We start from the raw sequence: 14,184 nt of genomic DNA, 5'->3' as shown, positions 1-14,184 counted from the left end.
TGCAGGACCATTCGGCATGTTGCTGGTAAGAAAAATTTACTCTGTCAAACTTGAAACTATCCCTCTTGTGTATAAAGTCTGCGAGAGAGAAATCCGTTTTGGTCTTTGTACAAATATAGGTCCAGATAAAATGTGCTATCTGGAGAGTTTGGTTTCCTTGGGTAAATATCTTTCACAGCCTTTGCAAAATATGGATTGTTTTAAGCTAACAGATCATCAATATACCGTTTAGTGAATGAGAAAGATCGGGCTTGGTGAGGATTACTCCTTCATAGTTTTTGCATATAGTCATATTCATGTAAGATCATGTATAGGTCGTTCAAAAGCGGGGCACAATTTGTTCCCATCGGAATACCTATACATCGTGCATATATGGTTTCCCCGAATTTCACACAATAACGAATTTCATGTTATTAATGACAAATTTAAGCAACTCAATAAACATCGAAACATCCCATGAATGGTAACCCTTGTATGTAGCGGAACTGAAGAAGGCTTTGTCGCCTCTGACGTAATATAGCGGTGACCGGATTTATTAAACACCAAAACAATTACTGATGAAATTCTGTCTATTAAATCCTCGTGAGGAACAGTAGTATAGAGAGTGAAGAAATCCCAAAAACGCCCTTATACCGTACGTGTGTCAGGGCGTATAATTCTTCACTGAGAGGTTTAGAGTTTTTAAGTATCGCATATAGCTGACAACTGAATTTTTTGCAATTGCACAACAGTACTTCATCCAAAATGAGTATAGTGCCTTCGTTAAGAATGTAGGTACGAGTTTGGTTGTGCAGCTTTTTGATCCTGCTATAAAGCGAGCTTTGTATGGGGATTTATGTATTTTTCGAAATCCAGTAAAGTTGTTGTATGTCGATGTGACAGGAAGGTGCGGATATACTCCTGTGATGTTTTTGAATAGTGCCTCCGGAGATTAGGTTTATGGAATACGTTGATGTTGCGGCAGATGTTGTGATATTAAGCTCCTTCACAAGAACCTGATAGTAATAATTCTTGCAGAAAAATATAATATTATTAGGGGCTTTGTCCGCAGAAACAAAAACGTATTTTCCCTGAAGCTCATGAAGTACCTTTCGCACGGTAGTATCCTTCAGAACTTGTCAGGCTGTCACATGAGCTTTAGTACTGATATGATGGATTGCATACACAACGTTTTTCTTAACTAGCTCAAGTGAAGTGTCAAGGACTGAAGGTTCTACCTTCTCCCCTTTAGACCATTTTTTTGTAAAATTTTCCAGCGCTGAAAGGACAATGAAACACACAAGCACTGCAACGTCAGGGAAGAAAACGATGTGTTCTGTTGAGATTTGGACCTTTTATTTTGCTCTCCCTCGAGTCTCCAATTCCGGCTTCTGACACACCTATTTAGAGAAAGTAAGTTGGCAAAAAGCGCGTTTACTCAATATACTGTGGCTGGCTGGAGACGCAATGTCTTCTTGTTTTCGACGTGTTGCCTGATGTGAAACCGTCCTGGTACCGCTTGTTGTGACATGACTGAAGTTTGCTGAAAGTTAAACCCCATGCCAGCATATAAATGATACCATCAAAAGAGTCTACAATTTCAGTCAATGGAGTTACAAGTGTCATCGGTTTCAGGATCATTAGGACTACTTACTGGACGCATTGGTTCAAAAGTGTGCATGTATTCAGATTTCAGCCTAAGCTTAACGTGCGTTGTTTTTGACATCAATTTTTCCCATTAGGCCAAGACTGAAATTTATATTTACGTCGGACCATGGAGTTATAAGAGAAACATGTTTTTGTCTCTGTCCATCGACTTACTTATCTTTCATTATCTTTCATCTTTCGTTTGTCCAGACACTTTTGGACAAACTACCACAGGTAAAGAGCTCGTAGACCTTTTTTTGTATGGTACCATCCCTAGCCTACTAAAAGTAACCCCACCCATTATCAACGTAAGCATGCAGTTGTGACGCAGTGACGTCACAGAGAAATTCTAATGGATGGGAATGTTTCCGACATGGGATATGGGGGGAGAGAGGCGTTTAATTAAAGAAATCCTCATAGGGCTTAAATGTATTATGTTATTATAGGTCTAAGAAAGATTTTCTTATTTAGGTAAAAAAAAGTATTGATCAAATAAATATTGTACCTAAATTCTCTGAGGGAAAAAGACAAGATTGTTATTTAATAACTGTGACGTCCTGTTGCTTCTACACAGTCAAAAACCTACAGACTAATTGCTTACGTCATCTCTCTGTTGCGTCACTATGCTGATTGACAACATTGTTGTCATGAAACGGGGATGATGACATGGCTACCCGAAGAGTTTCGAACATAAGCCTATGAGTGACCCGAAATCTAGTCCCGATGACGAATGCACAGGCGGGGAAGCTAGCGGAATGAGGGTAGGACAATACATAAAGCAATTAACGCAGCGACAATTACCCGACTCCAGAAATAAGTCTTCTTTGTCCAGTCTTCATAGTTTGACGCCACGCGTCTAATGTTAGGCCTATACGTCATGCAAAGTGACATGCTTCCGAGTTATATTTACACTTAGGCCTATTGACAAAGAAATATTGGCCAGAAATGTTTTGGAACTCTTGACTACCACATGGCTTTTACTCTTTTAACAGAATAAATAGAATAGAGGTCTAGTGTTAGACTTCTAGACGTCAGCTTATGTAAGGCACATGGCCAATCCAGTGTCAGAAGACTGCAACTGGATGGGGAGTCATATCTGTCATACCTGACATGGCATTTCAGTTGCATGAGTGCACTGAAATAAAACAAATGTTTAACATTTAAACCTCTCTTTGCAACAGATAAAAACGTGCTTAATGATTAATTGTAACATGTTTAATACTTTAACACTTAAACATGTTTATCCAACAAGTGATAATAAGGCCGATATTTACTGAAAGGCATTAATTTGTTAAGTACGTTTATTATCTGTTGCAGAGATATGTTTAAATGATAAACATTTTCGTTTCCCATTGTATCATTGCATAAGTATGTCTTTCTTTTGTCAGATGGACTATTTTAGTCTATACAAAGAGTACTGTCGTGGTACAACTGACCTGAGGCTGAAGCGACTGAAAATCCGGAGCAAATAAATTTATACCCTTCACTTTTAGGAGTCTTCCATTTTGCTGATTACGGAAAGTTCTACTGTTCCAATAGAGTCCCCCGTTGTCAGGCCCGAAGCTTCTCAAGAGGAGAATCCAGAAATCCCGACTACTTCCAATGGTTCCGACTCTTCTATATGCCGCATTTGCCAGCTTGGGTTTGAAGAATCTGGTAAACATAAACTTCATATCCATGTGTACTTTGGTATATTTAATTGATAGATTGGATGTGTGCGCATGTTAGAAGATGTAGTTCTCCCACTCCTGTTTGAATACGGCTATAGTATCGAATTGGTCGTTCGTCCAGTGGTCAAGTCCGACACTCGATTACCACTCGTAAACCATGAAGCGACGTTCCAAGTCGATAATTGCAAGACCCATTTGATACTCTGTCATTATTAGTACCGGTAAAATAATCAATACAGTGTTTTCAACCAGGGACATTCATTGTGTATTTAAAATACTGAAAATTTTTGACAGCTTCTCTTGGCAAGGATCCGCCCTGATTTCTTACACCAAGTTATTTGGTGGTTTATTGAAATTGGTCTTGCAATTATTCACTCAGAACGTCTCTTATGCTTGATGGCTGGTTTATGGATATGTCGGATTAAACGTTACATTCCTATCGAACTTTTTATCTGTAAACAAAGGTATATGCACTGAAAAAGCAAATGTTTATCATTTAACCATATCTGTGCAACAGATAATGAACGTGCTTAACAAATTAATGCCTTTCAGACTCGTACCTATACTACTTAGAGCGTTAAAATGATTCCAAAGTTTCAAAAATTTGATCCGTTTTATACATTTTAGGAAATTCATACCCTTTTTGAACGGTAACACGTGCACACACTATAATGAATGCTTACTTTTAACATGTTCAAGGTGTGTTTACTTTTCAAATACATGTGTATGTTTCATAAATATATTGATTTATTTTATAAATACGTGGAGCATTTTGTAAATACTCACATTTATAGTATAAATGCAACAATTTATGAAGTAAATTGAATGGGTTTATTGCTTAAGTTTTCAATGTATATGACCAACATGATAAAGCGGTTTTATTATAAGTTGTTGGATAAACATGTTTAAGTGTTTAAATATTAAACATGTTACAAGTAAACATTAAGCACGCTTATTATCTGTTGCAATGCGATGTTTAAATGTTAAACATTTGTTGTTGTTTTTTTTCAGTGTATGTAGTACACAATCTGATTTGGGATTAACACCATACTCAGAAATTTTTCACCTAGCTATTCTGACGGACGTCAGGTTTACGGCCTTCACCGAGCATTTGACGAAATCGCATCCCATGATTTCGATCGAGCATGCAAACTCATTCGTCAGATGGTCCAACCGACCCGTATTTTTACGCGGCAAACCTTTGCTAATATCAGCCGATTTAAACGACAAGATTTTGTTATGTTCTTTTGTAACTCTATGTGTACAGGTGAGATATTACGTGACACAGCCTGTAAATGCAAAGGATCCGTGAAGCGTGTCCATGCTACCTGTCTGATTATGTGGGTGCGACAGAAAGGGTCTAACGCATGTGAAATCTGTGGAGGGACGTTTTTCGTGTCTCCACCCTCGTCTCAGTCAGACGTCATTCCCATAGTTTCGATACAGGTACGTAATGCGGTATAATTCTAGCAGATGTATAATGATCACGTGATGGCAGATTTCTGCATCATAGATTGGCATAACTACAAAGTACATCATGTAATTTGTAGGATTCTGATCATGTGTAGCAATTTCCTCAAGATCGACGCTTTACACTCTGCATTCCATTTTCATTCAACCTTATATACTAAATCAGAACAAGTTTTGATTATATAAACATCAGTGAAATAAATAAATGAACTGACATCACCTGCTGACATAGTAACATCCAAACCATGAGAATTGAAGAAAATAGACATGAAAAAAGTGGGTGGGTCTTCAGACTGACAATTTTCTATACCTGGTTCCTAAATTACCATGTGTATTCTCATAATGAACAATAAACTGACAAAAGGTCAGGCTTCCCCGGTTACGTGTAACCATTTCACAAACATCACACTCTCGTCACTGTTCCAATCTGTACTCTCCATAATGATATACTTTGTATTTTATACCCGTATGGATATATGAAAACGGCAATTGAGATAGATATTTTCATTAATGACAATTTTAAACTAGCGTGGTGCAAAATTTGGAGTTTGTTAAATTTTTGCGCCTAGAACATTGCATCTGAACCGCTTAGAACAAATCCAATTGTTCCTGTCTTTTTGCGCCTGAAGCATCTTAAACTGCTTCATGAAGCTGTCGTATTTTTAGTTTATATACTGTTTTAATACTTTGGTTAATTGCGGTTCAAGGTTGTTTTGGAAAGACTATGGAGCTACAAAATTGCGTTTTAGACACTAATTTTTAAGCATTTAAATGAACACTTAGAATAAATGTCATTGCTCTTCAGAGTCTTTTGTATTACATGGATGCCACACAAAGGATTATAAATCCTGTTAAACGTCTTTTTTATATCTTTTTTCCTGTCCATTTGCAGAACTGGCCATCTGATGCGAGCCAAGGCTCTCTCTCACGGCGCTTGGGAAGATGTTTAGAAAACAGGTTCGTCTTTGTCGTCCTTGTGTTTCTGTTGTTGATCATCACCGGCTCTGCCGGTACCTTCACGGTGAAAACTTTCAAAGTGTTGCAGAATGATCATGACAATGTGACCGGTGATCCACACCTTCAGTTTTTGCTATGTCTCTGCTTTCTTCTCTTGTCCGGGACAGCCACCCTCATCTTCATTGGTTCTTGGATCTACCTGGAAACCGCGGCACATTGCCGATTAATGCGCAGGCGCAGAATTCTTCAGCAACTTGGTCTCACAGTATAAAAGCTGAAAGTTAGAGTTGACGTACCGGTAACTGTGATGTTTCATTTTAATTTTCAATTCACATACAAGTGACTAATAAATGGTCATATTTTTGTCATTTACAATACATTGCTGTCTGCTTGCCTTCGGTATTTAAATGCACGATGTCAGGAAAGGATGATATACGAAAATTTTATACCGCATGATTTTTTTTCTTTTTCTTATATTATTATAAGTGACCTTTAGAATTAAGATACTAATCCTTACTTATTCACATCACAAACTTTACATTCAAAATTTCTGTCCATACAGGCGTTAACAATATTTATTTACCAAAGAAATATTCATAACTATGTACAAATGGATTTTAAAAAAATGCCGGGTTTCATGTAGAGCGAAAGCATCAGTTGTTTTAATAGGAACAAACCTTAAAACAAATATAAATTGATAAGATATCTTATAACAGAGAAGTGCGAAAGTGATGAAGGCGTTGTGGATCATGTCTGAAAGTGATATGGTACACTATATCTTTATCTTTTTCTCGCAGGTGATAAAAACAGGTCAGGCGAAAGTATATATGTAAATATCATCATGTTCAAAAAAAGTGATTTTAGACAATACAGCATGTCATTCATCTGCTGCGTACACTGACGTCGTTATAAGTTGTAATTTTTGTTCTACATGCATGAGATGCACGTTCTTAGGCATATCATAGCTTCTGGGTAATTGTTCATCCAATAATGTTAGGTTGTAATGAATATCCAGACCTGTAATATATACACAAATCAAGATCGCAGATATCTGTAAGAAAGATTCTGTTACCAGATTTAACCTTTTAAAAAAAAAATACCTTTCTAAAAAGTGGAACGCTGTATTCTATTGAAACATTTTCAGAAGAACGTGGAAACCATTATTTCTTTCCAAAAAATATATGTAGATCATATTCAGGTAGGAAGCCGGTATGCGCTTCTGTCCAGCATTGATATTTGAAAAAGCAAAAAGAACAAGATGACATCAGTGGTTTTTGTAGGCCCACGCAGGAGAGACACATCTATCATCTGGACCACCTGTATCTGTGTTGTGACCGAGGGTATATTTTAGTGTCATGAACGGTAAGGAATCATCAAGATTGAGACCATGATTAAATGCTTTTCACTAATTGGTAAAGCCCCGTCCAGACCATCCAACATCATTCGACTTTTGTTGACTCAACAAGAGTCAACTTGAAGTTTAGTTAACAAGTTGAGCCGTGTTGAGTAACCTGGACGGGTTCTTCAAATCCGTTCAACAACACTCAACAGTTTCGTTGATACAGGGGAATGAAAAGTACCCTTGCCTGTACAACGCTCTTTCTAAAGACTACAAAGACAGGGACAAATAAAAATCATTGTGTCTCATGCAATAGAGAGAAAGATGGAAATTTCCCTCCTATTTATCGAAAGTTTGGTAAGAAAACACAACTCAACACAGGACGGGGCTTAAGTATGGAACCAAGGCAAGGTTGTGTGAAGGGAGGGAACTCGTCCTGGAAAACCACCTCACTTTCTCTCGATTGATTCAGACTGTTGGATGATATTGTAAGGTATACAGGACACTGCAATAAGGCTCACTATACTTGCAACGCCGTAATCACATCTAGAACAATCGTTCCATTTGCTACACAGAACGTGCAACATGTGATGAACTGTTTTGGCCGCACTGCGTATATAGGTATAACAAGGAGTTAATCATTTATTTATTTATTTAGTTGATTGAAAGTTTATTCCATACGCAATAATATTTCACTTATACCACAGCGACCAGTATTATGGTGGGAGGAGCAGAGCCTCGGAGAAACCCTCGATCATCCGCAGGTAGACCTTTCCAGTATAATCAGAGAGGAAACCAGCATGAACTTGATTTCAGCTCTCAGTGGTCGCATGGGTGAGAGGTTCCCGCGTCATTGTTCTGCACTAGTGCACTATCCACTATGCCACGGAGGCCCTGAAACCATTCATAATATTCACGTATATTTTATAACCTCAGAAGCCTCTAAGCAATATCAATGTGAGCTCAAGTTCAGCTCGTGCTGGCTTCGTCTTCGATCGTAAGGTCTGCCAACAGTCTGCGGATGGTCGTAGGTTTCCTCGAAATCTGCTCGTTTCCTTCCTTCATAGTGCTGGCTGCCGTCGTGTAAGTGAAATATTCTTGAGTACGGTGTAAAAGAAATCAACATATAGCTTCTAAAGCAGCGATATTGGGGTTGAAGCCGGTATTTCCGGCGCATTTTGTCATGGTTACTGGAAAGGTGTCTATGCATTGATATATAACCAACTCAGTCAAAAAGCGCACATTCTTCGAAGATTCTTCGTACATTCTTTGTATGTACACCATATAGCATGCATATGTACATGTTCCAAATGTAGTAAATCGACTTTTGGACAATATTTGAAGGCGTGCATGTCCTCTGCAGTTTTAACACAGCTGAACGATTTTCAGCATACATATATAAATATATAGCCATTTTCACACAACGATTTTCAACTTTACAGTTGTAACAGTTTTCAGTCGCGTGACTTGAAAATATGGGGGAATTGCATTTTCGCACAATGATCACAATTTGCCAAAGTATACTTCGCAAGATAAAATTTAAAAAACGTAATCAGGGCATCAAGCTACGTCAGGTAACACGTTTGTAACACGTTTCAAATTTTTCATTTTCACATGACACCACTTCCGTTGTATAAGTTAAAACCTAATTTGCATTCGCATTGCATTCTTTCTAAATAGCGTTCAGGGAACACTTGTTATGTGTGCTAAATTTTAAGTCGATCGGACATGGGGTTCTTCAGAAAATGAATCTCAAATGTTTTTACTGCAACCCAAATTTTTCCGCCAAATCACATGGCCTGAAGACACCCAAATTTTTACTCACAAGAGCACATTTCCCGTTCTACCACATACCTAAGTTTCATGAATTTCTGTTACGCCTTTTTAGCTGCAGAAGGTTTTCAATTTTCAAAAGTGTAAAAATGGCGATTTTGGGGGGGCATGTTCTATTACCGGTTTACTGACGTCATTTCTGATTATGTAATTTTTTCTCCTCCTCTTGTGATGATGTTAAGAGGTTGTTAAGATTGCATTTCGCTTTATTGGCTGAGGAGATATACCCAATTCCGGTTTTGAGGATATCACGTCCGGTTTTGCAAAAATTGCAATTTCGGAATCTGGGTTCAAATCTGCATCAAATAGGAATATTTGCCGGAGATCGTCTGTAGAAATGTAGAAATTATTATCCAAAAACGAATTTGTTGGTCACACAACATTTTCACCAATAGCGGGCTTGTACAATTTTCAACGGAGAAAGTACGTATTCTCGCCCTGTAAGTGCACAGGCTTTGTGCAACTGCAGTTTAATTTTCAACTCAGTTGCATCAGCGTTCTGGAGAAGAAGATGTTTCTAGGTTTAGATCAAAATCCAATACAGCCACCAAGTCATGCGTCCAACTGTTTCCAAAGACTAAAAATCACAACTTCAGATCCTTCCTAAAACATACTGGAGTTTCGGTTATGTACCTTTTGTCGTTTTCTCAAAAAATGTGTTACAAAATTGTCGAAAATAATAATAATCCGAACGGATACAATGAATTTTGGATTCATATACCGCCTGACGATTCTCTTTTGTACAACGTCCTGCGTAAATCACGTCTGCATATATCAGAATTGGCGTTAAACTTTCTTCTCAAGTGGCATTTATTTGTTCAAATTCCCAGCGTACATTACGCCATACGTTACATATATAGGTCATTGGTCTATATGTACTTCACCTAAAGATAGGCATTTTTTAAGTGACATATTTTGCTTGATTCTGACTGATTCATCCATCTTACATCGGGTCACATAAGTATTTGTTGCGAAATTTGCTTCAACTTAGCGTGTGTGTCAAATGTTTTATTCAAATGCCTTATATGCTTCTAAAAGTGCACTTCTACATACCAAATTTTAGGGGAGATTCAGTGTACACATGTATATACCTTTACCACGTTATACCCCCTCAACTGATCAATACTATCCAATCATAGAATCCATTACACTTGATGTTCAAGTCAATAAACCATTTTGGCAGAAGATGATCGGTTGTCTATAAGTTCGTATATGCAATGTGGTTTCAAAAGCTGGGTGGTGTGTAATACCTTGTCTATATTTCATTTCTCAGTCGTGATGACATTATAGCTATGGCTCTCACACAGTGATTATATGCAGGTCTATATAAACGCCGATGCTATGGATTCACAGAATAACGAAGAACGGTCATTGCTATACATATAGTATTCCCTAAAGATGATGTGTGGCTGGTTTCAATCCGATTTTCACAACATTAAAACCCGTTACGGAAAAATTATTACCACAAGCCTATTTATTTAACTGAATCAGCGGTGTCGGGCCAAGCTATTTGGTTACGGTACTTATATGTCTTAAAGTTGTAATGTTTCGCTTATATGTAGAGTGTTCCCCTTATATGCAGAAAAAAATCATCCACACTCTTGGAAGTATCCTGTAATTTGCGCTCTGCTTTATTCATTTCCAAGCTTTGCGTCTCTGTCATGCATGCAATAGCCATACAGTCACGTTAAAAGACTGCGTAGGAAACTTGTCTGAAACGGACTTTTAGCATGTCATATTAAGACGTACACCCATAATAATTTTTTTTTTTTACTTCAGTTCAAAATAAGACAGGGCGTGTAAAATGCTAATGTTACATTGTTGGTATTTTAAAAACAATCATGAAAAAGTTTCACCATTTATATTTGACCAAATATACCAATCATCACACTGTCTGAATTCGCTCCAAGGGATTATCCAAATTTATCATATGCTTTCGAGTAGGCTTATATCCCAGTCCTATACGATAGAGTGCATTCACTTCTTATGTTTTACAAATTAACGCATCCTCCAAGAGTCTCTTTCAAGAAACCGCCCTCCATATAACTGGATTAAATCTCTGCCCCGTTATCATCACGCGCGGAGATAAGCTATGGTTGAGATATGCCTCCGCGATCCCGATGGTGGCGAAAGTTCCTCAAGGTCACACCAGGTTAATGCGGTACCCAGAAAATTAAGGGCGAAGACAAATCAAGGGCATTGAGTAATTGTGTGTTTGGGAAAGCTGCACAGCCAGCGAAACAACTCTTTATTATAAGGTCAACAATAGCATCTTAAAGATGGTGAACTCGGATGGTGTTCAAAGTGCATCAGATGAGCCTATCCAAACACGAGGCCCAAAGGTAGTTATAGATACTTATGAATAATACAGCCCTAATCAGGGGCTCATATACATTATCACTGTGGACTCTTCAATAATCGAGGTGTCTCTCCTTCCTGATTAGAAAACTAACTTTTTGCTCTTAAATGTCCTCGTCTCTGATTTCGCTTTATTTTCTCGTTACGCCGCCCATCATTTGGCGCAAATTCCTCATCTAAAAGCCGGCCTGAGATAATGCTATCAGGGGGCGATGCGCTAAATTAGACGGCACGCTATCGAGATGGTATCGCCGGGTGAGCGATGCTCCAAATCCCATAAGATTTCCTACGACGGTAAAGGCTTCATTTCTCGGGCTTGATTGGCGATAGATATACAGTCTGATAACAAAGTCGTCTGGAAGGAACGGGGCCTTTGGTATTTGTCAAATGCGGGCAGTTAAGTGTGAATAAAATATTATTTACGAGCGGACCACGGATTGAAAACTCTATGCATAAAACTCATGCATACCAGGGTTTTAGAGACTGACGCACTGGCGTCTTCGTTCATTCCCACGTCACTTACTATTCATCATATTTAAAAGCATCGAAAAAGAAGTCAAATGGTTAAAACGGAAAAAATAAAAAAAAGATCGGTTTTGTGTCAGATTTTCGGGGAACAGTGATACAAACGAATAACGATATGAGCAACCTGGTTTCATATCCTTGCTGTGAACAGATCAGAAATCGGGCTCATGCAGATACTATCGTAATTGAACGTCATATTATGAGAGTGAGAGCAGAGCACATTTCAGCGTTAGCCAATTCACGGGGTACACGACGAATTAAAGTCTGCCGAGGCCCCAATAACCCGGACTCTAGCCGGTGATGTTAAACCCAACCGATAAGATCAGCCTATCAGAGGCGGGTAAACCGGGCTGAAATTGCCCATTGATACCAGCGCTGTCCGAAAACTCATCTATCCATTTTTAACCCAGGACTCTTGACACTTTCCGATATCTTCTAGACTGAACTCAGAGTGATCTTTATAATATCTCATCGCTGGCTTTGTTGTCCACGCCGGTCTTTTCCTCTTTCGACATAATTGTATGGGCTTAATGCCGGCTTTAGATGAAAAGTCTCCCGTCAGAATGAATATATCGTCCCATCTCCACTCACGATATCAGAAATATGAAAACAGTAGAAATTTGTCACACGAGGCTGATTATTAGAGATGTGAAATTAACACTGCTGATATAAAGGCGCACCAAGTATATATGGTGGCTGCTCTGCTTGACCATTTGTAGATCGTTCAGTGATATCTATATGATTCTCTGCCAAATATAACTACACCCGATGCCCATCCACGGACAATTACCTTTTTTTCCCTGCACACATGCACTGTTTCTCGAAATCTTTCCAACAGGCATTCAGGGGCAACTTTCAGGATTTGGGACTACGACAGGCCATATTATCTCCAGCACTGATCAAACAATTATGAATGACATCATGCTCTGGAAGGTTCGTGGTTAATAAGTCTTCTTTCGATTTTCGTTTTTAAATTATGTTGGTACATGTTACAGTAATTCTTTTTTACTGTTCGAGCAGATATACAAAAAAAAAATAATTGCACAAGCCGTCTACAAGCAAGCTCAGCAGTTTTTAAGATAATGACCTCTGTCATATTTCAACCGAATGCTATTTCCGATTTTGTTTATAACTTGCTAGGTTATCATATGAAGAACTGGGCTCATATTTATCAAACGTCTTGGGTCAAAAATCCAAACACAGCTACAATTAAAACGTTTTGCTCTAGAAAGCTTAAAATTTGTACACTGATTCTTTACAGCGGAACACTCTACCAACCACAACTTGAGTTCTTTTGTCTTGTTTGTCTTTTTAAACACTTGTAATTTATGACGTAAGTCATAAGTTACTAGATAAATACGAGCCCAGGGGATTCCAAAAATGCCGAATTATGACCCATTGTTATACAGCTAGTTCCTCTTCGTACATCATGTTTCTGTGTGGTAATGTTGGGGTCAACACAATTTGTGTACACCTAATATAAGGGAGTGCTGTTCACCACTTTTTAAATCATATATAGGCTTATTCTCAGGCGACTGGCGATTGTGTTTGTATGGTCACCTTGCAGCATATATATCAGCGCCTGAATGCATGGTGCTATGATTTGCGCGGGACAGTAGGCCCCTATATGTTAAGTCGAAGAGGCGTCATACCCCCCCCCCCCCCCATACATGGGCATATGCGCTTGTGGCTATATGTAACCTACACTAGCAGCTTAAGCCATGAAGTGTAAGAGTGGAAATGAATTTATCATTTTAAGGTGTGAACTTATTCACCCATTACAGTTAACAATTTGTGGAATTAGACAACTTTTCTATTTTATTTACCACGTTGACCTTCTATAGATACAATTTACACTAACTGTACTTCTGTAAAAGGATACATAATATTATATATACATGTTAATAATATAGTAGGCCTATATAAGGAGAATTCAAATTGGTGCACTGCAATATTTGTGTACTAAACCATCAAGAATGTTTCGACAAAGTGGTCCAGAATTGGAAACTCGTAAAACTCCTTGCAGGCTATATCAAGACGGCCCAAAGCCCAAACTTTGTTCTTTCCTTAACTGCGTCATAATTAGCTGTGTACTTGTGCTCATAAAACATATATGAAGTACATACGGACTGCAACGTCCCAGAAGAAAACTAAGCGTTTTACTGTCATTTGGACCGCCTGTGTAGCTTTTCCTCGATTTTCCCATTCTACCCCGCTCTTAACTGCGCGCTGTGTGCAAGTATACATATTAAATAGATATGACCAAACAACATCGAGCGTATCACGCAACACACCGGCCGATACGTGTACGTCCCCGAATAATATCATTTCATGCTGTTTACGTCTATAAATAAAAGAATTTGAGGTTGTTCACTTGTATCACATATATCAGTGCTTCCTGATTTA

General features: G+C 38.4%; 1 protein-coding gene across 1 annotated transcript; it reads left to right on the top strand.

Annotated features, from left to right (window-relative positions):
• Positions 1–2,324: 2,324 nt before the first annotated feature.
• On the top strand, positions 2,325–5,994 carry LOC135470950 (E3 ubiquitin-protein ligase MARCHF1-like). Its single transcript, XM_064750000.1, has 4 exons — positions 2,325–2,387; positions 3,120–3,282; positions 4,564–4,742; positions 5,659–5,994. The coding sequence occupies exons 1-4, from the start codon at positions 2,325–2,327 to the stop codon at positions 5,992–5,994; spliced, it is 741 nt and encodes a 246-aa protein (XP_064606070.1).
• Positions 5,995–14,184: the final 8,190 nt, after the last annotated feature.

Source organism: Liolophura sinensis, chromosome 7, assembly GCF_032854445.1.
Source record: "Liolophura sinensis isolate JHLJ2023 chromosome 7, CUHK_Ljap_v2, whole genome shotgun sequence".
Taxonomy (NCBI): domain Eukaryota; kingdom Metazoa; phylum Mollusca; class Polyplacophora; order Chitonida; family Chitonidae; genus Liolophura; species Liolophura sinensis.
Note: the sequence above shows the minus strand (reverse complement) of the source record. Positions and strands in the feature narration are given on the sequence as shown.

Excerpts from the sequence above, each read along its gene's own strand:
- LOC135470950 (XM_064750000.1), top strand. The coding sequence starts at position 2,325 with ATGAGTGACCCGAAATCTAGTCCCGATGACGAATGCACAGGCGGGGAA. Across the intron at positions 3,283-4,563 it reads GCTTGGGTTTGAAGAATCTG|GTGAGATATTACGTGACACA; the intron begins GTAAACATAAAC and ends CTATGTGTACAG. Across the intron at positions 4,743-5,658 it reads TTCCCATAGTTTCGATACAG|AACTGGCCATCTGATGCGAG; the intron begins GTACGTAATGCG and ends GTCCATTTGCAG.